The sequence below is a fragment of the Triturus cristatus genome, chromosome 3_1 (genome assembly GCF_964204655.1).
Source record: "Triturus cristatus chromosome 3_1, aTriCri1.1, whole genome shotgun sequence".
Classification (NCBI taxonomy): Eukaryota; Metazoa; Chordata; class Amphibia; order Caudata; family Salamandridae; genus Triturus; species Triturus cristatus.
This window is the reverse complement of record NC_140583.1, coordinates 445508432-445535933: the sequence shown is the minus strand read 5'-3', so window position 1 is coordinate 445535933 and position 27502 is coordinate 445508432. Positions and strand designations below refer to the sequence as shown.

The window sequence follows — 27502 nt, the reverse complement described above, 5'->3', positions numbered from 1 at the left end:
CAGTGGCGAAGAGATCAAGCCAGGGTATTCCCCATTGTTGGAAGATACCCTGTGCCCCGCGGAGTGTAACTGCTATTCATGATCTGTTAGGTGCCGACAGAGGAGTTTGCCCACCCTGGAATTTAGAGATCCTGCCAGATGGAGTACCACTGAGGAGATCCCCTGAAGATTCAGCCCGCTTCAGAGGCGCAAAGCCTCTTGACTATGAACCCTGGACCCTGTTTGTTGCAGTACCACATGGCATTAGATGCGGTCGGTAAATTAGTGCACCAGGTGTCTATTGATGGAGGGAAGGAGGCCCTCAGTGCCGAGGGGACCACCCGCAACTCCAGCAAACTGATGTGGAGGAAGGTCTCTGCCAGAGACCAGAATCCTCTGCTGTGCACCTCTTCGAGCTGACCACCCCAACCTTGTAGTAAAGCATCCATCAACACCAACTCTGGGTTAAGGAGAGAGAGGGGTCTTCTGCTTATCGAACTGTTGTAGATCAGCTATCACTGCAGTTCTTTTGCAGTCTCCTCCAATACCTGGGTGGAATCCCAGGTCCCACTGCAAATCTAGCATGTGGCACCTGGTTTAGTCAACAAGGAAGATGCTAGAGGCTAAAAGGCCAAGAAGCCTCAGAGCTGCTCTCATCGAGATCCAGGACAGAGACTGAAATATTGGGATCAAAGGAGTCAGGTGCAACTTTGGTTCAATTGTGAATGCCAACAATGGCAGTACGTTCCCCGTTATCTGGAGGTGGTCTACAACTGACTCTGAAGAGCCTGCCTTCGGAAGCCAGTCATAGAAGTAGGGGAAAACTGGTGTCCTCGACCTCCGAAGATAGGCAGAGATCACTGCCATTACTTTCGTGAAAACATTGGAGCAATGTTGAGCCGAAGGGGAGCATGGCAAACACAAAATGCTCCTGGTCAACTCTGAACGGCAGGTAACGTATGGGGGACAGCAGCATGTGTATATGAAAATACATGGCCTGCAGTCGCAAGGACACCATCCAGTCACTCAGGTCCAGGGGAGGCAGGATAAGGGCCACCGTGAGCTATTTGAATTTGTCCTTCCACAGCAAGGCATTCAGTGGATGAAGATCTAAGCAGACCAAAAGCCCCTATCCTTTTTAGGAAAAGGAAAATATGAAGAGTACCAACATCCACCCTGTTTTTGAGTCGGAACCCTCTCGATGGCTCCTTTGGAAATTAAAACTTTGCACTTATCACAAATGAATGGACAGATGTTCCCCTGAGATTCCATCTGATGCTGGGGGAAAGGTTGGTACAAAAGAAAGAAAGGGTAGGGCATAACCATGCTGAATGACTTGAAGGACCCATATGATGCCCTTGTAGGCCTGCACATTGCCTTCCATCGAAAGAACTGGGATGAGTGCAGCAGTGGCTGAGGAAACCAACATTGACTATATGCCAGCCCATTAGAGTGGCCTCAACATTTCCTAAACTGGTCAGGAAACGGTTTGACTGGGGTCACAAAACGAGAGCAATGATGCAGTCTCTTTCATAGTAGAATGGAAAACTGAGGTCTCCATCAGTGTTTCACTGACACACTATCATGCTATCATTTCTGCAAACACAGCACTCTGGGAGGGCACAAACATGGCTTCATGTTACAGGGAGAAGCTGACTCTCAGAGCAATGAGTGTGCAGTGAGGCTGAGATTTCAAGTCATGACCACATGTGGCAATTGATATCTGGCTCGTTATTCAACCACTAATCAGTTAATTGAGTGGGAGGGTCACTTAAGTACTCAGAAACACCCAATAGTTTAAATGACCATCAAAAGCATTCAACTGATGGTTTAGTGCCAATAGCAATGGTCTCATATAAACACAAGAACTAAGGAGATGCAAGAAGCCATCAGATCCCGCAATCTCTGTTTTTTGCCAGCTTAGACTAAAATGGGAGAAATCCTGGTACCATCCCTCAAATATTAGTTAGCATGCCTAATGAAGGAAAAATGAAGCATGAGAAAAGTGTTTACAACTGCTCCAATGATCTGGATCTGTTTATAGATAAGATTTCTTATAATTGTCTTACATCAGAGATGTTCCACAGAAAGATCTCATGAGAAACAGCTTTTAGTAACCAGGCATACAAATAAGGAAAGACATGGATACCCTGCAATGAGGATACTAACAACATCAAATTCAAGAAGCATTGAGGAGCAGAAGCAAAACATGAACTGGAAATGTTATATAGTTCATGTGACCGGGAAGGATAAATGAAAATAAGGATCCTACAAGTCCAAAAAGACCAATGGGTCCTGCTCCAGGGGAGCTGAAAATATGTAAAAAAAACAGCAACCATTTTGAATCGTTCTTTCTTCAGAAGTTTGTTCCAAAACCTAAAAGCTCAAATAAGTCTCGGACCCCATCCTGTTCTACACACCACAAAATACAGCGCAAAAAGCAAAGTATTCACTGAGTTTAAAGTGAAACCAGAGTATAACAACGGTGCTCTGACAGTCCAGAAGACTCATTCTATGTAATCTTGGTGAAGAGGACTTCCATTTCCTTCACCATTTCCCTTCTAAAGAGGACTGTATGACACAGGGGGGAGACCGGTGGGGAGACCGGCGGGAGTAAGGGTTTGGGCGCGTCTTGATAAATAGCAGAGAGTTTTCCATTGATATAATCTGAAGGAAATACAATCCGCAGCTATTGGCCAATAACAATGCCACACAGACCCCTAATGGTGTCTCCTAACCATACAGGGCAGAAATGTTACAGAGGCTTAGTGGAAGGAGTTAATTAAGATAAGGATGAAAAGGTCTGCTGCTTTCCTTTACCCAAGTCAATGCTCCTGAATGAGCAGAAAGGTTGCTGCTGAATCTGTTGTTTTATATGGTTCCTGCCAGGTGTCTGTCTATGAAAATGCTTAGCTGGCATGGAAAGAACTGATAGATCGAACAGTGATTTAGCTCTGTCTGGGCCTCTCTAAAGATGCGTCAGCCCTGTCTAAAATAAGCATTGCCGATTCGAGGGCAGTTGGACATTGCAGGAAATCCTATAGTAAACTGACACAAATCCAAACCGAAGGTGACTGCTGAGCTTTTAGAACTCGAAATTGTGTTGATTTCATCATTTGGCTAGGGGGGTTTGGAACAGCCAACGCAGTAATTTTTCCAAAGATCATGAAAGAGGCAAGCTAACCAAACATCCCGCATTAGACGACAAAAGTACAATGTTAACAGAAGCAAACATCTTACACATGTAGGAGTCCAAAGTTTAGATTGTGTCTGGAGGAACGGCGGGAACTATGCCTGCATTAATTTTTCAAGCAGATGCTTGCAAATGACTCACTGGAAAAGGATGAGCTGACAGAAAAACAGATGTATAATTATATGCAGATGACCTTGATGACGGGGCTCTTATCTCTGAGACAATTGATCCATTGATGCCTCATTACAAGGCAAAACTACGTAAGATGGAGTAGTTTCTTTTCTGTAACTCCAGTTCTGTAGTAGGGGTATCTCTGTTATAGTCATAATCTAGTGAATAGTCCCGCCCATGTGCGCGGACCCCGGAGTTGTCAAGTCATGCAGACCTGCATCTACACTTAAGAGAGAATTTCAAAGACAGATAATGCAGCCTATATCCACAGGCTACACTGTCCAGTACTTCAACTAGAAAGAATTCCACCAGCAACCACCAACAGCACTGCCTGTCCAGCTTTTTCCATAGAGAAAAAAACCTGCCTCTTCCAGCAAAAGCCTCTGGAATGATAGAGAGGAAGGAATGGACAGACAAGCCCCATAGGCTGCCATTATGTGGCTCAGAACAGGATACTGGGAGGAGGGCGGGTGCTTATGACTATAACAGAGATACCCCTACTACAGAACTGGAGTTACAGAAAAGAAACTACTCCTTCTGTAGTAGGGGATCTCTGTGTATAGTCATAACCTAGTGAATAGAATGGCAAGCCCATCCCCACACAAAAACGGCGGTGGAGAAGATTACAAGATAATACCACTACTGTGCGAACAAATTTCGCAGCGAAGCCTGCCCAACCTGAGCATCTGCCCTGGCATCCGCGTCCAGACAGTAATGCGCAGCAAAGGTATGGACCGACTTCCAAGTGGCCGCCTTGCAGATTTCTGCAATCGGAACATTACGCAGCAAAGCAGTCGTGGCAGCTTTGCCCCTGGTGGAATGAGCCTTAGGTTTACCCCCTAAGGTCTTATTAGCCTTTTGGTAACACAACTGTATACAGGACACAATCCACCGAGAGATGGACTGTTTGGAGGTAGCAAGACCGGTCCTGACTGATCCATAATTGATAAACAATTGGTCTGACCTACAAATATCTTTGGTCTTATCAAGATAAAACTTCAACACTCTCCTAACGTCCAGGGAATGTAGAGACCTTTCCGCTGGAGAAGAAGGATTCTGAAAAAACTTAGGAAAAGTTATTGTCTGGTTAACATGAAAATCAGATATGACCTTAGGAAGAAATTTAGGGTGAGTACACATAACAACCTTAGCAGCATGAAATACAGTATAAGGTTCTCGGCAATACAACGCCTGAAGTTCACTGACCCTGCGGGCCGATGTAATGGCCACGAGGAACGCCGCCTTCCAGGACATGTGCTGCAATGAAGCCTTGTGAATAGGTTCAAAAGGCTCCTTCATCAACCTGGACAGCACCACATTCAATTCCCAGGAAGGCGAGGGAAGTCTGACCAGAGGGAACACCTTCTTCAAGCCTTCCAAAAAATCCTTGACCACAGGGATCTGAAAGAAGGATGTCTGTGAAGGGCATTTCCTGTAAGCAGTCAAAGCAGCGAGATGAACCTTAATGGAGTGGAAATTAAGGCCAGACTGCGCCAAATGTAAAAGATATGGAAGGATGACATCTTCCTTACAGGTCGTCGGGTCAAAGTTCTTGGAATTGCACCAGATGCAGAATCTCTTCCACTTGTAAGCAGAGGAAGTCCTAGTGGAAGGACGTTTAGCCTCCTTCAGTATGCCCATACAATCTTCTGGTAGATTCAAATGACCATATTGCACTATCTCAGGAGCCATGCCGCCGAACTCAAAGACGAGAGTTTGGGATGCACCATCCGCCCCCCGAACTTCGTGAGAAGGTCCGGCCTGCACGGCAGCCGCATGTGAGGAAGGAGAGACCGGTGAAGCAGGTCCGTGAACCACCACTTCCTGGGCCATTCCGGGGCAATCAGGATCATCCGCGCCCCGGACTTGGACAGTTTGATGAGCACTGCCGGAATCAGGGGAATGGGTGGAAAAGTGTACAGAAAGCTGTTCGACCAGTCGATCCATAGTGCATTCCCCAGCGTCCCCTTCTGGTAGTACCTGGATGCGAAGTCTCGGTATTTGCTGTTTTCGGCGGTGGCAAACAGATCTACGTCTGGAGTCCCCCACCTTGCGAAGACTTCTCCTAGCACCTCGTCGTTTATGACCCATTCGTGGTTCTCCTGAAGCAGCCTGCTCAGCGCGTCCGCCTGAACATTCTGCACCCCCGGCAGATGCGTGGCCGTGATCATCAGTCCGCGGGCCAGAAGCCAGCGCCAGATCGCCTGCACTTCCTGCCACAGAGTGCGCGATCTCGACCCCCCTTGCTTGTTGAGGTAATACATCGTGGTTGTATTGTCCGTCTGTATCAGCAACGAGGTGGTCTGGAAGGACGGATGGAAGGCCTTCAACGCCAGGTACACGGCTCTGAGTTCCAGGAAATTGATGTGGTACGTCGACTCCAACAGGGACCACTTTCCTTGCATCTGTAAGTCTCCGGAGTGCGCTCCCCAACCTTGGAGAGACGCATCCGTCACGATAGTCATCTCGGGAATGTCCTTGTGGAAGGTAACCCCCCTGAGGAGATTCTCCGCCGAACACCACCATTTCAGAGACTGAAGAGCATGTAGAGACAGCCGGATCTTGTCGTCCCAAGAACCTGTTCTCTGATCCCATTGATCCTCCAAGCACTCCTGCAGTGGTCTCATGTGCAGCCGTGCGTGCGGCGTGAGGAAGATACAGGAGGCCATTGACCCCAGCAGCGAAGACACCTTCCTCACTGTCACCGATGGAGCGGCCATGAGGTCCTGAGCCTTCCGAAGGAGCGATAACCGTCTCTCCTCCGAAGGAGACACGCTTGCTGACCGTGTATCGATGGAGGCCCCCAAGTACTGTATGCACTGGACCGGAGTCGGGACAGATTTGGACATGTTGACGTGTAACCCCAGCTTGTTCAAGAGAACGCACGTCCTCCGGAAGTGCGCCTGCGCTTCCGAAAAAGATGAGGCCTTGATCAACCAGTCGTCCAGGTACGGGTAGACAAACACCTTGTTCCTTCGCAGGTGCGCCGCTACCACTGCCATGCACTTCGAGAAGGTCCTTGGAGCAGACTTTAGCCCGAATGGCAGTACTGTGTATTGATAATGATTGGCGCCGACTTGGAACCGCAGGAACTTCCTGTGTTTCCGTGCAATGGGCACATGGAAGTACGCATCTTGTAGGTCTATGGCACAGAGCCAGTCTCCTTGTTGCAGCTGAGGGTAAATCTGATGCAACGACAGCATGCGAAACTTCTCTCTGCGAATCCATTTGTTTGCTTGCCGCAAATCCAGAATGGGCCTGAACTCGTTCTTGTCCTTCTTGCGAACCAGGAAGAAACGAGAGTACAGACCTCTTCCCCTTTGAGACAGAGGTATGTCTTTCACCGCCTTTTTCCTTAACAGGATGTCTGCCTCCGCCTGGAGCTCCCGCAGTGGATACCGTGAGCTTACCGGCGGAATCGCTGGAGGCGGGCTGATGAACCGAAGACTATATCCATTGCAAACAATATTCAGCACCCACTTGTCCTGAGTAATTTTTCTCCACTCTGCCGGAAAAAATTGAATGCTTCCCCCCACTGGAGTGGGTAACGGTTGCAGGGGAAGTAAATGCTCAGGGCCGTGACCCGGCTGGGCCCTTGGTAGCAGGAGCGGACTGCTGGCCCCCTCTACCCTTCTGGCGTTTCTGGAAGGGTTTACCGAACTGCTGGTGCTGCTGCTGTCCCGAGGCCTGCCCACGCCCTCTGGCCGCAGACCCGAACCGTCTCTGGAAGGGGCGTTTCTTCTTTTCTGGCTTCTCCAACCCGACAGCCGTCAGGGTCTCCGCCTCCGTCTTCATGCGGGCCATCTCGTCGTCCGCATGCTGGCCGAACAGGGTTTCCCCCGAGAAAGGTAGATTGGCCACTCTCTGCTGAGCCTCCGGCTTGAGCGAGGTAAGGCGAAGCCACGCGTGCCGTCGTTGGTGGACGCCATGACAGTACCCATGCGCCGCCAGCAGGGACACATCCGCTGCCGCACTGATCACCTGGTTAGAGACTAGCATCCCTTCTCGCAAAGTCTCCAGAAAGTCTTCCCTCTTGTCACGAGGCAGCAGCTCCGCATACGGCTGTAGAGACTCCCACAGGGCACGGTCGTAAGGCCCCAACAGAGCCCCGGCACTTGCCGCCTTCATGGTGGTGGCAGCCGTGCCACAGACCTTCCTGCCTGCCTAATCCAGTCAGCGGCTTTCCTTGTCGGGCGGAACTGTCGATGAGGGGGTGGTAGCATGCTGCTTCCTCGCCGCCGTTACAATGACTGAATCCGGCTTAGGGTCCGTCCTCAAAAAGGTCGGGTCCGAGTCCGGAGCCCGATACTTCTTCATAAGCCGGGAGGGGGCGGATTTCGTCACTGCCGGAGTGAGGAACAACTCCATAGCGGGCTCCACCAGTCCCGGCACGAGAGGCAGCAGGGGGCGAGACAGGTGCTTCTTGTGCAGCGTCTCGAAAATCACGGACGTCGTAGGTGTCCGTCACGGTGATTCCCAACTTGGCTGCACCTCTCAGCAGCACCTCCTGGAAGGAGACCAGATCGTCAACCGGCGACACCCTCGTCCCGGGTGAGTCAGACAGCGTCGGTGAGAAGTCCCTGGCCGATGATCGAGTTCGCGATCTGGATCTGCGCCTCCTGTGGCGCCGTCTCGATGTTGACGACGAACGCCCACGGCTCCGCGATCTCCCTCTCCATCCGGAGCGGGATCTTCTTGGCTTCGGTCTGTCCGCCGTCCTCGGCGACGGTGGCTGACCCTGGCACCGCGGCTTAGGCGTTCCCTGCGGCGGCGGCGGATACCTGGGCAATGAGACAGATCGCGTTGGAACCGGTGGTGGGCCCGAAGGCCTGCGAGGCGGAATAGCAGGAGGAGGAGGAGGAGGAGGAGGAGGAGTCGGCGGTGGTGGTGGCGTCAGTGGCGGAGGAGGAGGCGGCGTATATACCACTGTGTACCCCGAGCCCGGGGACTCGAGGGACTCCTGGTGTCCGGGCGCCCCCTGCGCCTCCTCGACGTCGATGAATCCTTCTTCGACGGCAATCGCCTCCTCGACGTCGAACGCCTCCTCGACGTCGAACGCCTCCTCGACGTCGAACGCCTCCTCGACGTCGAACGCCTCCTCGACGTCGAACGCCTCCTCGACGTCGAACGCCTCCTCGACGTCGAACGCCTCCTCGACGTCGAACGCCTCCTCGACGTCGAACGCCTCCTCGTGGTCATCCCTCTCGACGCCTTAGTCGACGTCATCGACGCCGGTGGAGAGTGGGGGCGTTTGCCGGTCTTCCTGCCCCTGGGGAGCCCCCCAGAGGCCTCAGCATGGGCAGAATCAGCCCCTCCTGACCCACCTTGTGCCTTCAGCCTTCTGTCCTCCAGGACTTGGAGCCTGATCTTCATTCTTTCCCTCAGGGTCCTGGCTGAGAACGAGTGGCAGATATCACACTCTTCAGGCACATGGGACTGGGGAAGGCAGCCTATACACACCTTGTGTGGATCTGACTTAGCCTTCTTCCTGTCGCACTCTGGGCACTTGTCGAACAAGCCAGGCATGTTGACAGCACCAGAACACTAAACACTTGAGAAAAAATTGACAAAAAACACCAATAAACCCTTGAAAAGGGAGAGCTCAATGCTCCAGGGTCCTGCTAGCAGGAGCCGGAAAAAAGAACTGAAAGTAAAAGGGACCTGCTGTGCATTCTGGGATACTGGAACAGTTCTGGAATTTTCTTAAAGGCACAGTATCCTGTTCTGAGCCACATAATGGCAGCCTATGGGGCTTGTCTGTCCATTCCTTCCTCTCTATCATTCCAGAGGCTTTTGCTGGAAGAGGCAGGTTTTTTTCTCTATGGAAAAAGCTGGACAGGCAGTGCTGTTGGTGGTTGCTGGTGGAATTCTTTCTAGTTGAAGTACTGGACAGTGTAGCCTGTGGATATAGGCTGCATTATCTGTCTTTGAAATTCTCTCTTAAGTGTAGATGCAGGTCTGTATGACTTGACAACTTAAGAGAGTATTTTTTATTGCTCCGGAGTCCGCGCACATGGGCGGGACTATTCACTAGATTATGACTATACACAGAGATCCCCTACTACAGAAGCCTGTTTACCAGTCAAACATTCTGTAAACAAGAAAGCCTTGTACTTTCCTATTCACAGTATGCAGACAAATAAAGGATCAGCATCCTCCTTTATCAGTAGTGAAAGCTCCACCTGCTCAGCTGAACCTTAGGGAACTTTGTTTTGTGATAAGTGTTTCACCCAGTGAAGTTCTACAAACCTAGTGAGGAAAGAGACAGTCTTCATCACCGTCATCATAGACTGCTGTCATAATATGAAAAAGCAGCTGTTTTGTATTGGAGTCCAAACCAAATAATTCCTCAATTTACAGCACTGACTCGGTTTTTAATCTTTATTCGTCTATCAAAAGATAGTCATAAAAGTACAGTCATATTAAGATAAAACATATTTTTGTAAATAGGTGAAATCAAATTGGTAAAATCATTTCTTTTCTTGTATTAAAAACCCTAACCAAATTCATATTACTACATCACCAATAAATCAAGACATTAAAATTACTCATAAAACATCTAATAGTGGTATTCTAATATCCCATAGAATCATGTCATTTCCTTTCTGCTAGATACTCAAGGTTTTTCTCATATGGATTGCTTTCAAAATAAACAGGGCAACACTATAACAAGTCAAGGGGTCACCCAATGTCACCAAAAATTTCAAAGCTACTTTATGTGACCTGATGTTATGGGTGATAAACAATGGCTTAAAATAAAAACATCGAAGATTCTTATAGAAATTACACAATAGCATAAAATGTGTTATACTCTGCTCACTTTTATTGTCACACGGACATAACATATATTGAGGCGGGTGAGACCGCGTTGTAGGGAAAGCTACAAGGTAATGGGCAATGCCACATCTTAATATTATTAACACAAAGATGATGGGCATAGGTCACGTATGACAGGTAATTATTGGTACTTGCCTCTATGCTATTTAATATATACTGGGCAACAATAGGTTTGTCCTTTTCAGCCTTAGATCTCTGATACAACCTAAGTTGTAAAAAGGTGTGTTTAATCTCTTTCTTCGTGTGTAACAGAGTTTTAGATATTTCTGACTGTACTGTTAGCTTGTACACGTTTTCTAACCATGGTATTTTAAGTGCATCGTGCAGTTTAAGGCAATCTAAAATAATTTCTTTAGTAAAAGCAGTTTCTTCCCTTTTCTATACTGAGTCCCAGAATACCAATGGTTGTACCAGTAGTAGGTCTTCTATAAACTGAAGACCCACCTAATGATGTGCAATGGTGTTTGAAGCAGATGGCAGTAAATAAAGCAAGCGTTTCAGGAACAGGTTTTCTTGTATTTGCAGGTCCTTGTTGTTTGTGTGGCCCCATAGCCCTGCCCCATAAAGGGCTGTATTTTCACTTTTGGCTTTATATAAAGCTACCATCTCATGAATCGGCCGGTTCCCCAGTTTGGAAGAAAATGTAAAAAAAATCCCTGGATTGCACTGCTCATTTTGGCTCAGATATTTATGACGTGTTAGGACCAGGAGCCGTTAGCCATAAAAAGAATACCTAGATTGCAAAAAGAAGTAACAGTCAATAAAAAAGGTTTTGGGAGGTTTAGGTTTGGGCCCACAGATCATGGTATATGTTTTAGACTTAATTATGACCATTTTCTTCTGTCATAAAAGTAGAGAATGCGTCCATTAATCTCTGTAGGCCTATTGCGGTTCTTGCTCGCAAGACGGCGTTATCCGCATATAAGACAGGTATGGGACGACCTGCCACCATAGGGGCAGCTGCCTGTATTGTCTGTAGATGTTTGTCTATTCCATTAATGAATAGGGAAAATAAGATTGGTGCAAGAACACAGCCTTGTCGAATCCCCCGCCCCACTCTAAATTTCAGTGTACATTCTCCCTGGGGGCCAAAAAGGGCAAGGCTAGCTAACTTCTCATACAGCCGGGAGAGAAACCCAACAATTGCCCTAGGTGCTCCTGTTGAAATTAAGGTTGTCCAGAGCAAATTATGGTCTACCAAGTCAAAAGCACTGCTTAAATCGGCAAAGTAAAGGTATATGGAGCCTACCTTTGCCCTGGTATATTTGCCGATAAGCTGCGCTAAATTTGTACATTGCTCGATAGTCCCTATTCGCTTTCTGAACCCATACTGCACCGGTGTTAAAACTGAGTATTCAGTTGCCCATTCCTCTAGTCTTATCAGCAGGACCCTACCCATCACTTTCATAGATGTATCAAGGAGTGAGATTGGTCCAGTTTTTTGGATCCTCTTTAGCCCCCTTTTTAAATATGGGTAGGATGGTGGATTCTCCCCATGTCTTTGGGATTCTATTACTGGCAGATATGTTGAACACCCTAGTTAGGATGGGTCCCCATAAAGTAGGTGCTGATTTAAACACATCTACTGGGACACTGTCCGGCCCAGGGGCCCGACCCCCGGCACTTGCATGGATTGCCTGGATAATTTCCTCATTTGTAATATTCATGGGGAGGTTTCTTCCCTCATTTACCATTCTGAATTGTCCTCGGCTCCATATTACTATTAAAAATTTCAGAAACGTGATTTACCCATTAATCCGCGGAGACAAAAGAAAAAAAATCTGGGATATTATCACTCTTCAGAAATGGGGCGTTAACTACATCCTAAAAAAGTGTATTATTTTTAGTTTTTGCAGCAATGATCACATTTTCCCATGCCTCTTCCTTTAATATCTTTTTCCGGGCAGATACAGCTGTTTTATACTCCCGACGTAGGGTTTGGATGGTAGATAATTCTCTTGGTGATTTAGACAGGGCCTGCTTCAAACCCCTTAGGGCTTTAGTGCCGGCACCATCAAACCACCCCTTTCTTTTACTGCATGATGGTCTCGAGGTTTTTGTGAGAATTGCCTTAATCGATTTTGTAATGTTACAGAAATTTTCGACCAATAACAATGAGGTAATTTCTTCCTGTAGACAATATGTGATTTACCTTTGATGGGAGGCCACTATTTTCCTCATTGTTAAACATGGGTCAACACCTGACCATTTAAATCTAATCCCATTTGTCCCAGCCAAATTTCTATGGTGTGCTGTGTCATGAACATAATCTTTTTTGCCCCAGAAAAAAAAAGGATAATTTCAACAAGTTATGGTCAATAAATGGAGAAGGAACTACATTAAGATTGCCTCACAGACCAGCAGCGGAAACAGATACTGACACATGATCGATAGTAGATTGTACATTCCTTCCTATAAATGTTGGATGTAAACACCCATTAGGGCCACTGCCCCCCTTGAGGAGTTGAGTCATTTTGCAATCATCTGATTGAGTGCTTCCCCATAAACGTTATGACAAAAATGGTTGATTTCCTCACCGACATTTAAGCGACCACAGGACATCAAGTTAGGACCTCCACATGCCTGTAAATTAAAATCTGCAGCCAAAAATATAACGTACTCTGTGTTGACTAGGGACAAGAAAGTTTCCAAGCCCTGATCAAGGGCTACTACCACGTTACCTCTTGAGGAGTCGAAGACATTATTATAAAAATGTACAATCAAGTCCTTCGCATCCTTTTTGCTAAACCACACCAGTTGTGCGTGGGGACCCACTGTTGCAACATTTTTGATATTGACAGATAATTTATTAGAGACAAGAATTTGTAAGCCCCCCATTGCTCGTCCAGCTTGTGATCTAATAGCTGCTAAAAAATGAGAGGAGTACCCTTCAATGTGAACCGGGTTGACACACCAGGCCTCTTTTAAACATATCATATTCAGAGATAAACCCAATCAGCTATTGGTACCTTGCCTGCCAACCCGTTCACGTTCCAGGTAGCAAATTCAAAGCCTTTATTATAGAATATCACTGCATGGTTTGTTGATGGTACCATTATACGGTCATTAAAATTATCGCTGTTGGTAGTTAAGCCATTTCTATCTACAACCGGCCCTTTGGAAAAAGAGTCCTGCACAGTCGGTATAAGTATATTGGCCGTCCTGGTATGAGAGATTAACTGGCTAACCTTAGGAATATCTATATCATGCATAGGCTGCTGATCCCTAAAATCCCCAGCATCGCTTCGCTCAATACCTAGTCATTCGTTGTCATTTAGACAGCTCAGTGCTTCGAATCTATTAGGCATTGCGAAAACCGGGGTACGAACTTTGGATAGGCCTCTCAGTTTGAATATTGAATGCTCCCTTATGGTGTTGATCTATGGCCCTTAAGTGACGGTAAAAAAAGCCCAATGGTAGTATACTCATATCTGATGACTAACAGGTAAAGTCTCGGTCCTTTTAAGAATACCTCCTGCAATTCTGGGGTTTCTAAAGTTGATTATAACACAGTCACCCCCATTATTTTTTGCCAACGGCCCAATCCACCCTACTCCTTGTGAGCAAGATCTCATATGCTCTACTAGGGGGAAATAAGTGTCTTTTACTTAGCCAGTGAACTACCTTGTGCATCAAACTTTCTGTGGTTTCCATGGACCCTGCTTTGAATGGCGGGACATTAGCTAGAATTACCACATATGGACAACTAGCGGGTGGTAAATTAATAGTGACTAGGTCTTGTGGGTGTGAACTCTTCTCAATGCTATGAAGTTGTTGATTAGGTCCTTGATGGTATACTGCTCTCCACTCACCCTTTATAGTATTACTACTAGGCTTGGGTACATCACTAGTCACCATCACATCTGGTCTGGGTCCAGTGGCGCCCTCCAAATTGGGGGGATGACCACTAGAGATCTTACTCAGATCCTTTCCTATTTGTCTGTGATTCTCAACCGGTTAGATTCTGACCCCCTCATAGCTTTTTTCAATTCCTCCTTTAAGTAGGTTTACTATTTTACTAACAGCAGATACTTTGTCCCAAAAATGTGTCCAAATATGTGAGTCCATTTGGTTGTGATCTTCAGAGCCTTCTCCCAAAAGTAGAAGATCGTCTGGAGTTCGGGGGGTGATCGGAGACATTCTCTTCCGTTTGGTGGCAGGTTTTTGGGCTCTAGTCAGAGCTCTTTCTGCCTTTGAGGATGTTGCTTCCGGAGTGGTGTGTAACGATCCCTGTTTAAATTCAGCTATTGTAGGAATCTGGTCACTGTGGGCACTATTGCCTTTTACTTGATCGGCTTGGTCTGTTAGTTCGATGACCATACCCTCGCCTGTGATTGTAGTGCTTGTGACGCGCCCCCTTTCAACAGACCCTCCATTTCGGCCCAATGATGTGATCGTCAGGCACCACTCTGCCATGTAAATTTCTGTTGTTAGAACTCCTACAGCATGTGCCAGGGAACTATCAATGGTGGTGGGCTGCTTGGGTGTACTTAATGAGTCAGTTGCTGTTTGCTTAGTAGCGCCATCATTTTTCTGCCTATCTTTTGAACAGGTGTCCCTCAACTGAGTCAGCAAGTAAGTACAATTCAGGCTTGCTCTCCTATGCGACTATGTTGTTTCAAGGACACAAGCACCACAGGATCATAAAGGGGCTCTGTGACAAATCCTAGGACTAGGCAAGTCATGTGTGTTCTACTCACAGTTTGATGTTATAGCCTGCTGAATATCCGCTTTACATATAACGGACGAGGACCGAAAGCCAAGGGGGTGGCGCTGACCTGCCTTTTCCTGGCGATAACGGGCCTGCCCTTGGCCCATGAGCCGCAAGTTGCTTAACGTGCCTCCGGGCGCGAAGAATGACGACAGCGCCTCCTGGCACGAGAGCAGGGCAGTCTGGGAGCTGGAGTCCCCCTGGTGCAGCAGATGCCGGTGTTTGGTGCGCGGTTCCCGCGAAGCGGAGCCGGGTGTTGCTTTATGCGCCTCCGGGCGTGAAGAATGATGACAGCGTCTCGGGGCAGTCTGGGGGCTAGAGTCCCCCTCATGCAGCAGATGCCGGTGTTTGGTGGGCAGTTCCCTGACTCTTTTGGAATGCAGAAGACAACTAAAAAGAAATTGGCCTCAATCAAAAAACTGGAACCTTTGGAATCTTAACAGGTGCAAAATTGTGACAGGATCAATATGTTGCAGCTTCAGACATGCCACAGTAGCTGGCTTGACTGCAGTTACAGTACAAATACCACCATAGCGGAAGTCGAGAATAGAGTCGTGGCTTCTGGAAAAGATCTCCAGCACATCCTGGGTGAAGGCTAAGACTTAAAAGAGCTAAATGCTGAAAAAGTTACCTTTAGAATATACTTCATAGAAGGAGCATGCTCTAAAGAGGACAAGGAAGAAGTTGTTTACTTCGGTATTTTGCTTTTTTACCTCGACAAAGTGGACCACCAGAAATCCTTGTACTTCTTTGCATGACAAAGAATTGCTCCTAGAATGGGTACAGGCGTGAGTCCTATGTCAGTAGGGTAATCTGGATTTTCATTTCACAGAATCCACTATTAACTTGGACTTCCTTTTATCCTACTATTTACTTGATAACTCTTTACTGAATAGCTTTGGATCATATGGCACAGAGTTAAAAAGATGCTGCATAATCATTACTGCCTAGACAGAATAGGCATTCTTGATGCACCAGTAACGGATGTATGACATTACAACGCGTGTCATTACAACGCGTGCAGTTACATTGCATGCGTTACAACGCATGCGATGTTACAACGCTATGCCATTACAACGCAAGTCTTTACATCGACTTGCGCTAGATGGCGTGCTAACATTAGAAAAGTGTAATTTACTATTCCAACTCCAGTCCACTTAACAGTAGGGAAGGTGTTGGGATAGTAAACTACACTATTTGTAATGTTAGCACGCCATCTAGCGCAAGCCGATGTAAAGACTTGCGTTGTAATGGCATTGCGCTGTAACATCGCATGCGTTGTAACGCATGCGATGTAAAAGCTGCGCGTGGTAAAAACCGCGTTGTAATGGCTGTTCCCCACTAGTAACTAATGAAACGTCATATGGCCCAGCAAACATCTCCACTTTGCAAAAGGCTTCAAAAGAGAACCGGAGCAGAAAAAACATCTATTATTTCAACCCTTTCTGGAGCAGGCAATACATAAAACAATTAACTGAGTCAATCACTATCCCTACAAATCAAATATCTCTCAAGGCTATAAGAAACACTAAACCCTTCTCAATGACACAAAGATTTTTGGCAAAATTGCCTTTAATAAGTTTCCCATTTTGGGGCTCATAAACGGTCTACTTCAAAGTCCTTACATTTTTCTAGCGGCACTCTCTTTCCTTTTCCTATTTGCACTTAAACGCTGACATTAACAATGCTACTGCCAATTATGCCATCTTCAAATATATCTTTAAATAGCACAAACGATTGTCCACATTTTTTATGTAGACATTAGAGGCTCTTTAAATTGATAAGCTAACAGCATAATGTGACACTGATTTTCATGAACTCTAAGCTAAAACATATGTCACTTCTTTCATGGTATTTCACAGTTTCTGGGGCCTCCAAAACAAGCATCTGGAATTCTGCAGGCAACTATTTCAATCAGAATCAGAATCAAGCAGTTGAGCCTGAAGCCAAATCTTATTTAATCCAAAGGCCTTATAGTTTGAGGCTTCACCAGACAGGATACAATCAGTAAATACAACCACGACTAATACGTACCTGCAATTCCTAAAAGAGGAAAAATTCTAATTTATTTTACCATATCGGTTTAAAAAAAAACTGACATGAATGCAAAAAATGCATATGAAAGCAACAACATTGCAAATACAACCCAACCACTGATAGCATGACAACCCAACCACTGGTAGAATTGCAACCATCCTTGATCACACCAGTTGTCTGATCAGCTCTGCAGACTACTTCTTCCGCCGCTACTTCAACCATACATTTGTGTCAGGGAAGCACTGATAAATCTGAAAACCCCATTGTGACACTACACAGCCGGTCATGACTGACAATGAGGTTTTCTTGTTGTTTTGGTTACAGTGTCTGTGTTTAACAGGGCTATTTTCCCTAGCATCAAGCTAACTAGATTCGTTCACATGGGAGCCCCTTGCTCACTGGAAAGGTAGCCAGTACCTTTAACCTGAGTTAACAATACTTTTCTAGAAAAAGAAATAAAGCAAGTGTGGAGGCATAGGACAAAAGTTGAGATAAAAGATAAAGCGCATTACAATTGAATGTTATGTTATGTTATTGCTATTTATAGAGCGTGCTGTTACCCAAGGGTGTCCTGGCGCTATGTGAAGTCCTACGGAGGCCATGAGAAGGAGACCAATGTAAAGATCACGCAGAGAAAAGCCAGGTTTTAAGGCCTTCCTAAAAGAGAATACATTTGTTGTGGATCTAAGGTGCAGCGGAAGACCATTCCAGGTCTTAGCTGCGCATACTACAAAACTTCTGCCTCCCCAGCTAGATTTGTGGACTCTGGGTACAGAAATCAGCTTTGCCTCTGACGAGCGCAGCGCTCTTTTTGGCACATACCAGGCGAATTGTTGCTTAAGAAACTTGGGGCCTTCACCATGTAGTGCCTTGTGAATCAGGCATAGAGCTTTAAACTGAGTCCTCTTCCTTATAGGCAACCAATGGAGCTTTTTCACCTCAGCTGAGATAGATGCATATTTTGGTGTACTATCAATCGTGCTGCTGCATTCTGGAGGATCTGCAGTTTATGCATGAGCCCTTCTTGCAGCGTGAGGTAAAGCCCATTACAGTAGTCCAATTTGGACAGAGCTAAAGTGGTGATAACCGTTTGAATACTATGTTTGGGGAGGTAAGGTATTATTTTTCTGCACGCTGTAAGCGTAAAGGAGGTGGAGGATACAACCACATTTACCTGGTCTTTAAAACTGAGTTTGCTGTCCACCCATACTCCCAGATTTTTAACTTTTTTCTTGGGGGTGGGTAAGATGCCTAAAGAGTCTGGCCACCATGCCGGGGTCATTGCCGAACAGCACCACCTCCGTTTTACCAGAGTTTAGGCTGAGGCAGTTCTGATCCATCCAGCTACCTATCGCTGACATGCACTCTTGGAGACGTGAAGCTGTTCGCACCATTGCACCTGGCACTAATGACACCACAATTTGGGTGTCATCAGCGTAGGAGGTTAGAGAAAAGCCGTATGATTCAATGAGTGGAGCCAGTGATGAGACGTGTGTATTGAAAAGTGTAGGGCTCAAAGAGGAGCCCTGAGGGACTCCGCACGGCAGGGAGAACGGTTGAGAAGAAAAATCCCCTAAAGCAACTGTTTGAAGTCTGTTGGAGAGAAAGGATTCAAGTAGGTCCCAAGCGGTACCATGGATTCCAATCTCCCGCAGACGGTCCATCAAAAGAACATGATGGACCGTGTCGAAGGTCGGAATGGGATGGGGGAGGTATCGGGAAGGGTAAAGAAGGGCGAGGAAGAGAAGGTGGGGAGAGCAGGCAAGGCATGAGAAAAAAAATAGTACTACGGGCGTTTTCCACAAGGTTCATTCATGTCTGTGTCTAGAAGAGGTTCAAAATCACCATATTCAGTGGTTTTGGTAGCCCATTTGTTACAATGCTGTTACACATATAATAATTATTGAATTTCAAGGGCTTGCTACTTACAAACCAAATGTGAAAAAAAAATATGCCTGTATCAAGTTAATGGTTCAAGGGTCAGACATTGAAAAATTAATGGAGAAAATAAAACGCAAAAGGCATCCCGTACAACATAATACTTTCAAACATGACAAGAGTGAGGTAAAACTTAAGAGAGTTATAGACCTAAAATGGAGAGAAAATGCCATTCATTTGAAATGGCTTTTTAGTTACTATAGAAATAGCTAAGCAAAACTACAACTCCATCTTTCTTGCTTGATCTGTAGTTATATGCGGTCTTTTTCTTTGACATTTTAGGTTTTACTGCATATCAACTCTTTTTACTTGCAGGAGTAAGAATGCCATCATTTGTGATGTAACAACATATCTTCTCGACTCCTTCAACTTCAATCCCCAACATTATAACCCAAAATTACCAACAGAAATTTATCCCTACCGCATCAACAGGTCTTGTCCCAAGTCATTAATCTATTTGCATCCTCATGCCCCACCAGTGGATGCTTCGTAAATCCATCACTTTTAGGGTTCATTCATCTTGTACAAAAGACTTGGAAAGTAACTAAATTTCACCAAATTTGGAAGACAAATTAATTTCTTGCTCAATCAAGAATGCAACTTGGTGCAAGTCTTTTTATATTTTAAGGCTTAGTCAATTGCTTAGTTTAAGTCACCGTAAGTAACTTAGCATTGCATATATTTATCGTTTTCTTCACAGAAAACCTATTTGATGTCATTTACCCAGATCCTGACATGCGAAAATAGTCAAATACTCATTTAAAATGTCTCTAATAAATAATTAAATGCGTTCTTAACAGAATATAAATTGCATATAAAAGTTTCTTTTAATTACTTGGAATACTCTTTCAATTCTTCAGATGTATCATCAACAACATCACTTTGCTTTGCCTCACATGCCATCGAACGACAGAGCTTGCACGCAACCAATGCTTTAGCCATAGACTCCTCTCCATGTTGCCAGAAGAAAAGGGCCATGTTATGTCTTTTCATTAACACAGACCACACTAATAGTTCATTAAAAGGGTAAGGAAATCGTTTAGTTTCAGGATCATCGATGTCTACAATTTCATCTTTGGTTCTTTTCTTTTTTCCTTCTTCTGTCACGATATCCATCTTACAACAAAAAAGAGAAAATCAAAATATATAAACTACTTATATATTATTTAGTCATGTATATACATTTGTAATGCATTTTTGAACTTGACTACATGCACACTTTTAAAAAAAATCTCACGATGAAAGACTATGAACAAGTGCAAAACTCAAATATGGGAGCAAACATGGCAAGCAAAGTTGGTGTAACTTCATGTTCCTAGCCCTAAATACATAATGTAAGTTTCTCAAATGTAATACCTAGATCATCATCATCATCAATCAACTTTATTTTGGTTCAGTGAACCATAAAAGTGTACAGTGCAAAAGCAGCATAAATACATAGAAACATGATAAATATGAATCACAACTCATAACAGTGTAAGAACATAAAACAATTACAATCATAATACATCGATTGTCAAAGTGCTACCACAATACTAACACAAAAACCACAAGAACAAAAACCTCAGAAAAGTTCTTAGAAGCGGACTCATTAATCACCTGGATTATCTGTATTATTTACTAGTATGGGCAGCTCAAAAATACTCACCGAGATAGGTTAGAAAAAAATGAGCACTACAGTGGTTGAAAGAATAACATTTTATAACAATTAAACCTTAATATATGTTATTATACTGATCATTTCTCCCAGCAGTTCTTGCCCGAATATAATCATCAAAGCATAAATAGATTATACAGCATACTACATCACTCGGAGTATCCCTTATTGTACCACTTTATAAACTCCCACAAGAAACACTGATATCTTAGAACATTAATTGTAAATTCAACAGCTGAAAAAACAAAAAAAGCGGGCCTAACATGATCAAAAGCATAATAAAAAATAAAAAAAAGGTTTTAAATATTTAGGCCATAGCTGTGCAAACATTGGACATATCCTCACGATGTGCAAGGTATCCTATTTAAAAGACAAATTACAGGAACAATATGCAGGATCAGTATACTTATACCATGTTCCCTTCAGATACAACAACTAATAAAACAGACCCAGCCTAAAAAAAGTTAAAAGACAGCGCTGGTTAATAGGCATCTCAGAGTAAATACGGCTCTATCTGTGCACCCTCTAAACTATGATACATTTTCTAAATAATGGTTTGGCCAGTGATAGCGTTTCTCTCTCAGTAGCCATTCTTACATTAAAAGGTTGCTTTAACCAGGCCACATCTTGTTTGGTAATATTAGACAGATTAAAAATAACTCTGGTCTTCCTAAATTTGTAAAATTATTTAGGATGTAAATCAGCAATGGAATTTTGCATGCATTGTCTAATTTCATGCAATTGAGTATGATTAATCTGTTCAGGCTTAGAACTTCTTTCAACCAAACACTACAGCAGAACAGGAGGGGCTGCAATCTAATTTAATCTATAATGTAACTGATACCTAATTCCTCTTGTATCATTTCAGTGGAGATATACTGTCCCAATCACAAAGGTCCTCCGAGTTACTTATTCTCTGCTATCATCAGTTGGTCAATGTTCACAAAACCCCATATTTCACTGCCAAAGGTTGAAATTGCTATACATTTGCCTTTATATACATCCAGGATAATTTTCAGAGGCTTATGGGCCAAATGGGAAGGTAATTCATTATCCCCTGCACAGGATCTCATAAGGGAACCCGCATTCTTTTTTAATAATGGTTGCCAGCTAAGTTTGGAGTCTAGTAAAATACCTAAGTATGTAAAGTAATCCAACCTAAATAGAATATGGCCCTGCTTAACCCCCTTACTAACTGCAAAATTATTTGTACATTCACCCTTACTGCCGAAATGTACTTGGGCGTTAATCTATGGTGAAGATCCCTGAGGAAACTAACCAAACACTCATCCACCCCCATGGACCACAGCTCAGCTCAAAGTTTTCCCAATGACCAGGTCAAATGCAGAACTGATATCCATGAAGGAAAGATGGAGAGAGTCTTTCTTTGCCCGAAAATATTTATTAATTATAAGATGGATTAAGATTCTGTCCCACAGTACCCCTCCCTGCGGGAAACCCATACTGAATATGAGACAAGATATTCTGTTCTTCAGACCACTGGGTTAATCTATTCAGGATGACTCTGCCTATGATTTTAACTTCAGTATCTATTAAACTAATGGGTCTATTACAGGAAGGGTAACTCCTGTTTCACTTCTTGCAAACTGGGACAATAACAGATTGTCGCCAGGACTTAGGGAATATTTCACCAACAGCTACATTGAACTACAGTTTAAGGAGAGGAGCCCATAGATCCACACAAGATTTAAACAAATCCCCTGGGATCCCATATACCCCGGGAGCCTTACCCCTAGGTAGAGATTCTATAGCATCTCAAATCTCTTCCCAGTGCAACGATAGTTTAGCTGCCTGGGCCCTTGGGGAAGAGCCCTGAACCAGACAATACCTATATCAGTCATGCTGGAGAAAAACCTATCTGGAAGAACAAGTTACTTACCTTCCATAACCAGTACTATTAATGAATAGTTCTTCCTACAGACTCCTCAACCAATGAAACAAAAGCCAGGAATTACCCGAAGGCGGTGGATGTGAGGAGCAGATTATACAAAAGTCTTGCAAAATTACCTTTCCTGTGGGCCTGAGAGTCAAGACAGCAGGGCCTAGTGAAGGTGTGCACCGAAGCCCATGTCGCCTCCCAACAGATTCAGTCACAAATTTAGGGGTGGCTTTTATTTTGTATGTGATGAATTGTGTTTTATCTTGTATTTTACACGATTGTGTTTGTTTTTAATGTGATTGTTCTTTTATGGATATCTGATTATCCGAATAAAGATGTCTTGACTCACTTATTGATTCACAGAACAAGAACACGCATGGACTATGACAATAAGGCAACCTAAAAAGAGATGGAACACAGAACCCTTCCTGTGGGTTACTCTTTCTTGGCTAGAGCATAGCACACTTTAATGCAGAGACCTATCAGGCAAAAACTACTTTTGTGGACTGCCTTGTCCTTCTGGCGTCCCACAGAGCTAAGAAACAGGAATAGATGATCAATATGATGCTTCTTGGTTCGGTCACAATAAAAGTCTAGAGGAGGGTTTCCTAAACTGTGGGTCGGAACCCACTGGTGGGTTGCTAGCTGAATTTTGATGCGTCACATTGGGTGCTTTAATCACAGAGGTCAAAAGACAGACTATATGTCTTGTAACAAACTGCTGCTTATGGGATTGGTGTTTACTTTTCTTTATCTGACTGCAAAATGAGAGGAGTTTTTAAAATGAATTATGCAGCAATCTTGCTGGAGTATAGGAAAGTGTGATGTTGTGTACTTTGTGTAACACACAACAAAGTGTAGATACCTGTAAAGAAGCCATATTTATTCAGCAGTTAGGAAAAGAAAAAATGAAGCAAATTGTTTTTGTAATTCTGAAGAGTGATGGAAACAGATTTTAATAGGACAAAACAAATCAAGACACTTTACTTGGTGATGCACAAATTATATTCACAAAAATCAGATTGCCACATATCATTTGTTTGCTATATAGTTTTATCAGTAAAACAGGATGTCTTTGTAAAGTTAATGGCCACTTCAATAGAAAATGTGGTGTCTGTAAATGACAGTGCGCTACAGCACGATGCTTTATTTTTTAAATTTAATTACAAATGCAATAATATCAGGAGCACACATTCATTGTAGTCGACGATTACATGTGGACGTATTTACATTCCATAACAATTCTCTAGTCATCGTCAGCTTATATTAAACAAGTTATCAGGTATAATACTACATTGCGGACATTACACATCATGCAAAAAAAAAAGTTTCATTTCTATTAAAGCAAATTTTAACATCTCTAAGCTCTCGTCATTCAATATCGCTATGCATGTTCATAGTGAACTGTAGGCGTACCCTTATTCATGATTTCTCGTCCTGTCCTCATTCTGTTTCATTTTCACTCTGGTACACCTTAGATCATTGTGGGTTATTCAATAGGTAAGCTCGTAAGGGATATCTTTAGGTCTGGACGCAATTTGTAAGAGTTCTGCAAATGTTAGCAACGGTTCTTGCCAGAGTATAAGATCTTTAATCCATTCCTTAAGTTTGGGGGCTCTTCCCCCTACCCCACCTGCATGCCAACCTGCGCTTTGCCAGAGGTAGAGTCAATGCTATGTACTTCCTTTAAGCTGCTTCTATTTTCTCTGTATAACCCAGTAAAGCCATAATGGGGGTTATCTGCAAGGGGGATTCAATCATTTGCAACAGTCAAGACGATGCTTTAGTTACATTTAAAATATCACCCTCCTCATGTCCATTAAAGTAAGGCGAGTCGTGAACGTTTGTCGTTCTGAAAAGTGGGTTGTGGTTCTAAAAAGTTGGGGTACCACTGTTGTAGAGCCTAACATATGCCCCAGCAATGCTGTCTCAACTCAGTCCCAGCAGGATACAGAAGTTTAAAGGTGATCAAAGGATGAACCGAATAGGCTTTAGCTCACTCAATTGCCACACATCAGTGTATGGGCTCAAACAATATTATCATCAAAAATATAGGAAGAAAAATCAGGTAGCATTATGAATTTAGCAGGAAGAAACATATGGGTCATGTCTTTCAAAAATTACTGTTTACTCACCTTGATGATTCTGTTGCTGCATGATTTCCTTGTAGGCATATCATCCCGTTGTTTTGGGAGTTGCCTGGCTCCCGGCCTCACTCTGTGGGGGCCATCTAGAATCGTGTACTAGCCCATTTTTACTCTGTGTATGATTTAACATTTGTTACTTTCCAATTAATTTTGCTTTGATTTTGACAGTAGGACCCGGTTTCCAGGATAGCCTTGGACCGGCTCCGGCGGTTGCTGGACACTAGTTTGTTTATGTAATTTTTCCAACGGTTTAAAAAATCATGAAGCGCGAGCAGGCAACGCCTCTGGCCCCGCCCCCACCCATAGAGCTCTACTTAAACGGCACAGAACGCGTCCGCGCAACTGAGTGCTGCTGTTAGTGTTCACTCACCTTGACAATTCTATTGCTGCATGATTTCACACATCAGGCGGGGAACATTCACATCATTTTTCCCAACAATGCATTACTAAATACCATTTCCACACTTCCTCTCCCTTGGTCAGACCATAGTTGTTTTTTCAATATTTCTTGCAACCAGGTGAATTATGTACCCTCAAGCGGTCCATCTTGCACTGTCTCTCATGCTTGGCATAGGCTCCAAGAAAACAAACTTTCACAATTAATGACTAAGATATCCTCGGGTCTGCTAGATGATGTCAACAGTTCTGTTGACATCTACACTCACTGGTTAGCGACAGCGTCCAAAATTTAGTTCCCGAAAAAAAGGTAAAGATTAAGAGGTATTGCCCTACTGCTCCTTGGTTCTCTGAGGAGGTCAGGATCTTGAAACAAGTATGTAGAAGGCAAGAGAGATGCTGGTGGGTAACAATTACTGCAGCAATGAAAGTCAAATACAGGATTTGTCTGTCCAGGTATAAATTCTTTATTTATAAAGCAAAATCTGACTATTTCACCAGTAAGATAGACTCCCAACTAATTCCTCTAAGGATTTGTTTTCTACTGTCAAAAAACTCACTTCTGTTACTGCTCCCCGACCCAAAGAATGTAGCCAATCCTGTAATTCCTTGGCCACTGCCTTTCGTCTTAAGGTTGAGGATGTTTTCAACACCTTCTCAAATCTTTGTTCTGCTCCCTCGGTGGACAAATATTTCTCATTGTTTACCAACTCCGGGCCTTGAATTCAGCCTACCACTGCTGAAGTTACCAAGCTGATTGATGCCGCTAGATCAGGATTGCCAGACGATCCTCGTCTCCCCTTCAGTTGCTAGTTTAGTATCTGAAACCATTGCCACCAAGCCGTCTGAGATCTTCCAACTCATGTGCCTTTCAGGCTCTTTTCCCTCGGCTTGAAAAAACGCAATGGTGCTGCTTTCTCTAGACACGAACAATCCTAACAGTTACCGTCCTATTTCCTGCCTCCCTCTGCCACCCAAGATTCTGGAAAGGATGCTAAATGTATTTATTAATTTATTTTATTTAACTTTTATATAGCGCTGGTTGGACCCAGAGGTATCAGAGCACTTTACATAAGGTTCCACAAAGTTACATCAGTTACAAGTTACATCATTTACAAGAGAACATTTCAAGAGCTTAGAAGGGTAAGGCAGGGCTTGAAAAATCCGAAAAATGGTACTAGTCCTGCAGGTCTAGTGCTGTTCCACATTGGGGTTTCAGACTCACACCGCAAGAATTTTATTTTGAGTTTAACATGTAATCTGTGGTTGTTAAAATCAAAGTCCAAACGTTAGCACAGGAAGGCGACGCGGGACTAAATACCATCCGACCACTCTTACAAAGCGAAGGTGTAACGATGTCGCAATGTCAGTCTGTCTCCCTCCAGATCTCTTTTTGAGCAACCAATCCCATGGTTGGTCACAGTGCACCCCAACGTTTCAAGGCCGCAGCAAACTGATGCATTTAGGAGGCCATGCTTTGACATTCTTCCGGGTCCCCGTGGCGCTCCTTCTGGCCAAAACGATCCGCAGGGGCCTTCAGCTGGGAGCGATTACTGGAGCAAACGACATCAGCTGAAAAGGCGCAGGGGGAGAGGAACAGATTTGTGTTCGAGCTTAAAGGAACAGTACTAAGAAAACATCTCTCATGCTGGGCAGGCTCCATTGGGGAGCACGTGCTCTTCTGGTTTAATATGCACGTGGTTTACCATTTTAAGACCATATGATTTATTAACTCTCCACGTACAAATTGTGTTTTTCTGAAATTTTCAGCCATATCACCGTAATATAGGAACATCTCTGCTCTGGGAAGGAATCCGTTTATTGGAGTGTTTCTACTATCCTTCTCTTTTGGTTAGTAACGCTGCAGAGTAGCCAATCGCGGATCTGATATAGGAACCGTGACAGTCAGAAATGTCTCACATGAAACTCTGATCGATAGACAAATGCTGTCAAAATGCACCTTTTAGTAAAAATGTAAGAGTGTTTACCTAGAAGAAATTCTGCACGGTTTTCGGAAAGTGAACAGCCGCCCGGATGCAATTGTGTTGAAGTATCACAAAATTGACCTGTTGCACAGGAACTGTTGCTACGAGTTCAAGCAGTTCGCTGTCACCCAGATGTAAGTGTCAGGCATTCGAGGAAAGCAACGAAACCTTTAGAAACAATTGTGTGAGCCTTCTCAGAAATGCATGGTCACCGGTAAGGTGGGGAAGCTTTACCAGACAAGCAGGAAATGGGATAAGGGAGGGGGTGGCAAATGGCGTGTACATTTCGCGGGCGCTTTGATGTTCGCAGTGGCCGCGCAGCTCACTGAGAACATCAAAGCGCCCGCGAAATGTACACGCAGGCTGCCAAATGGTGCGCGCGCCCGGCGCACATGCACTGTGTGAAAGTGATCGCGATCACACATCAAAGCGGCCGTGCGGCCGCGACAGTGAAAGCAAACGGTGTGCAGGCTGCCAAATGGTGCGCGCGCACGGCGCACATGCACTGTATTTGGAGGCCTGAAAGCACTCGTTTGCACTTCCAGATCCCC

The 27502-nt window shown here is 44.5% G+C and overlaps 1 protein-coding gene across 2 annotated transcripts in view; it reads right to left on the bottom strand.

Annotated features, from left to right (window-relative positions):
• The window catches only part of TRPM7 (transient receptor potential cation channel subfamily M member 7), a 2096104-nt gene that overhangs the window by 1156588 nt on the left and 912014 nt on the right, over window positions 1-27502 (bottom strand). For both annotated transcript variants that reach the window (XM_085644243.1, XM_085644244.1), the window contains exon 16: window positions 19702-19982. In XM_085644243.1, coding sequence (XP_085500369.1) covers window positions 19702-19982 — 281 coding nt within the window. The remainder of the gene's footprint in view (window positions 1-19701; window positions 19983-27502) is intronic.